The sequence below is a fragment of the Arachis ipaensis genome, chromosome B02, assembly GCF_000816755.2.
Source record: "Arachis ipaensis cultivar K30076 chromosome B02, Araip1.1, whole genome shotgun sequence".
Taxonomy (NCBI): domain Eukaryota; kingdom Viridiplantae; phylum Streptophyta; class Magnoliopsida; order Fabales; family Fabaceae; genus Arachis; species Arachis ipaensis.
This window is the reverse complement of record NC_029786.2, coordinates 90,741,261-90,745,311: the sequence shown is the minus strand read 5'-3', so window position 1 is coordinate 90,745,311 and position 4,051 is coordinate 90,741,261. Positions and strand designations below refer to the sequence as shown.

General features: G+C 33.1%; 1 protein-coding gene across 1 annotated transcript in view; it reads right to left on the bottom strand.

Annotated features, from left to right (window-relative positions):
• The window catches only part of LOC107625700 (disease resistance protein TAO1), a 14,150-nt gene extending 13,466 nt beyond the window's left edge, over positions 1-684 (bottom strand). Inside the window, exon 1 of the mRNA XM_021116163.1 lies at positions 58-684. Within this exon, the coding sequence (XP_020971822.1) occupies positions 58-557 (500 nt within the window). The 5' untranslated portion in view covers positions 558-684. The remainder of the gene's footprint in view (positions 1-57) is intronic.

The following is a 4,051-nucleotide window of genomic DNA, read 5'->3' as shown; positions in this document are numbered from 1 at the left end:
ATTATATTTGCAAAGTAAATTAATGAAAAACAACAAATATACAGTGTATTTGATTACCCGGAAACTGTCACAAAACTTGGTGAAATGTCAGCGGCTTCTTGAAGCGTGGTAACATGGCACGGCCGCGGTGTTGATTTTCCATCAAGAGAAGTCATAACTCTTCCAAAGTGACCAGAATAATCCCTTACTTCTGACGGATCTACACCGCAGAACACTGGAACAACCACCTGAGCCTTGCTACTTCGACACTCCATAATTTTCAGTAGCTCTTGGAAACACCATGCTGAATCCAAGTATTCTTTTGTGAAGATGATGACAGAAACTCTGGAACCTTCGATTCCGGCCGGTACACCCACACTCTGGGAAAAGACAAAGTCTCCTGTTCTAAGAAGTATCTCGTCACAAACATGTACCCCAGCATCTATGAGAGCGCCACAGAGGCGTGAAGCGAAGTGTTGACGATGAGGGTGTTGGCGACTGACACTGATGAACACATCATACATCCTTGTTCTGTAGGGATTAACCCTATATTGGTTTCTGGTGGTGGAGGAAGTCATATTTGATTCGGGGAAAGGAAATTGGTTGACTCTGTTAGTGTTGGTCTACACGCAGCTTATTGAGCTTACTTTTTGTTGCCACAGTTTAGACCCAATTACGGTTGAGGTCATGTATGATTCAATGATTGTATGGCAATTAAGAATCGGGTACTATATTACAATTATTTATTTATTCTAGTATATATATTTTTTAAAATTATTTTAGGAAAAGTTTAGGGGACCAGCAATTTTATCACATTCTAGCCAGCATGTAACCATCAAAGAAGAGTGACCCATTGGATGAAATCTCACATTAATCTCTCACCATTAAAAACCTCATTGATGGCTATTTAATGGCTATAAATCCCAAATGTTGCTGGCCCCCTAGCATTTTTCATTATTTTATAATAATAAATTAGTTAGTTTAATCTTTAAATTCTAAAAGGAAAAACTACCATTTATACCTATGAATTTATGAACTTTAATAAAAGTATCCATAGAAGACAGAAAGTGATTTTGTGCTCATGAAAGGTTGAGTCCGTCTATTGATAGTATACATTATTAATTCATTTGCTCCATTAACTTAAAGACCAATATGACACGTTAAATGCTTACCTACTTTTGATTTTTATTTTTTTTATTTTTTTAAGAACGTTCTAAGTGAATATAGGAAAGGGAGAGAGAAAAGTTAGAGGTCACTCCGCACCATTTCATCTTCTTCCTCACCACTCTTATGCATGCCCTAGCAGAGAGAGACGTGAACCACCTACTGGACTCCAACAAAACTGATCTGAAAAATTGAAGGCGGCCACTCCAAAATCTACAATCATGGTCCGGTAGTGATCCTTTCGTGGCGTGGGTGTGTCAAGATGATTGGAAGACAGTCATCACTTCCACAATGAGAGGTAAGCCACCTTCCTATATTGCTAGTGTCCAATTTTTCATTTTAGTTAACAATTTTTCCTTTCACGGAACTCTTTCACCATGAAATTGTTAACTGAAGTTAGAGCTTTTCGTTTCACTGATCGTATAGAGTATGTCACTGTGGGGGTTGTGTTTCAGTTTAAAAAAAATTTGAAAAAATAATAGGTGTATTTTTATGGTTTGTTCATTTTTTGATATTTTATTCATGTCTTCTTAATTTGGAAAACAAATGGGTGATGGGTAATATTATAAACTGATAATGTTTATTGATGATTTATTCACTTTTTGATGATTGAAGACAAATCCAGGGAGTACAGTAAAGATACTTAGGTTTCGTGACTATTTTACTGAGATATTGAAGACAAATTCAGGGAGTACAGTAAAGATACATACTTCTCCTGCTTGGGTTGGAGAGTTTCTTATTTAAGAAAGTTTATATTTGTCTAAATGCATGCAAGAGAGGTTTCATTGAAGATTGTCGACCTTTTATAGGACTAGATGACATATTTCTAAGAGGATACTACGGAGGCCAGCTATTTACTGCTATTGGAGCCGATGCAAATAATCATATCATCTCAATAGCATATGCAATTGTTGAGTCAGAAAATAAGAATAATTGAAAATGGTTCTTGTCCTACAAGATGATGACAGTGACCATGTAGCAAATGGCTTTAACCTGATGTCGGACATGCAAAAGGTAAAAATGGTTGATTATGTTGTTTTCATTCCAAATTGTTTTTATTTAGTAATTGATTAAAACTTAGTAAAGTTAATTGTTTATTTTTATTCAGTACTCTTAGTTATTTAGCTACTTTAATTGATCTAATTTTTATTTAGTATGGTTAATTGTTTGTTTTTATTCAATACTCTTAAGTCATTTAGCTATTTTAATTGATCTGATTTTCATTTATAAATTTTAATTGATTTCAGAACTAAATTTTAGTCTTATTTTCATTTAGTAAGGTTAATTGTTTATTTTTATTCAATACTCTTATTCATTTAGCTATTTTAATTGATCTGATTTTTATTTAGCAACTTTAATTGATTTCATTTAGTACTCTGGTCATAACAGAAGAGAATGTGACAAGAAGAAAAAAATTATGACTAGCGGAGAAGCTGCAGCAGGTAGCGGTAGTTAGCATCAGGGTGCAACAGCAATAACTGAAGGTATGACTGTTGATGATCTTGATGAGGATGCTGCCAGAGAGCAAGAGATGTATTGGGAAGAGACTTTAGAGGCTGCAGATGCTAAGCATTAGCTTTAAATTCATCTAATATAAGTTTTTTTTTTTATCAAGGACTCACTGTAAGGACTCACTGCAGATGGCCAATACCTGAATTTCGCCCACCAATCCAGGAACATCTTCAAGTGGCAACAACAATAGGATTCTAGTGGCAGCAGCAACTCCACACCCAACAAATAGGATTTTCTAGTTTGACTTTGTTTTTTTTTATCAAAGACTCACTGTAATGAGAGCTTTCAAACTCTGATACTATGGTTTTTTTTTTGTAACTTACGCCTATTGCTTATATTGCACTACCTGATGCTTTCATGTTTATGGTTTGTATTAGTACTTTTAGGTAATTTGGATTTGCTACTTTCACATCAAACTCGTAGACTTGTTTTGAAACTTTTGTTAACAAATGCTTATGTTAAAATTATTTCAAAGTTTATTATAGCATATGGAATGAACGCCTTTTATTTAGTTCTATTTTCAGGTCACATTTTTATTATTTAGGCTGCGTTTGTTTACAAAGATAGGATACTGAAACAGGGATACAGAGACACAAAGACATAAAATCGTGTTTGGCAAAGAAGACATTGACAGAGATATTGTGTCCAGTGACATTGAATTTAGTATATTTTATGTCCATCCTGATAGGAAGGACACAAAGACACTAACGAGGGACACAACTTATTTTTCATTTTTTGTTATTATTCTTGTTAATTTTTCATAATTATACTTTTTATTATTATATTTTTTTTCTCAAATTTTTTGAATGAAAAAAAAGAATAAATTATATTTTCATAATTTGTTCTATTTTATTACCAAATAGAATCTAGGAACACTAAATTCTGTGTCTCTATCCTTTATGTCTTATTTTTAATGTCTTGTCTTATCCTGTTCTCAAAAATAAACGTAGCTAGCCTTAGTGTACAATACCAGATTTTCGGGTAAATTTGTGAATTCATGACATTTATACGTCTTGTTTTGTCAAATTTGTGTTATATCCAATGTCACAGATATCAAATATATTAACAATCATGGGCATTAATGTCAGATTGTTGTCTTATAGCCAAGTAAGCACTTAACGTGCCATGTTGGTCTTTAAGTTAACGGAGCAAACAAGTTAATAACATCTGAATACTATCGACAGACGGACCCAACCTTTCATGGGTACAAAGTCACTTTCCGTCTTCTACGAATATTTTTATTAGTATTCATAAAATTCATAGGTATAAATGGTAGTTTTTTTTTTTTTCATTTCTAAAACGACTTAACTAAGTTTTTTTTAATATATCTCTTGCTAGTATTTCAACAGTATAGTATTTGTTTGAATAGTTAAATACTAAATTTATTTGTCTTAAT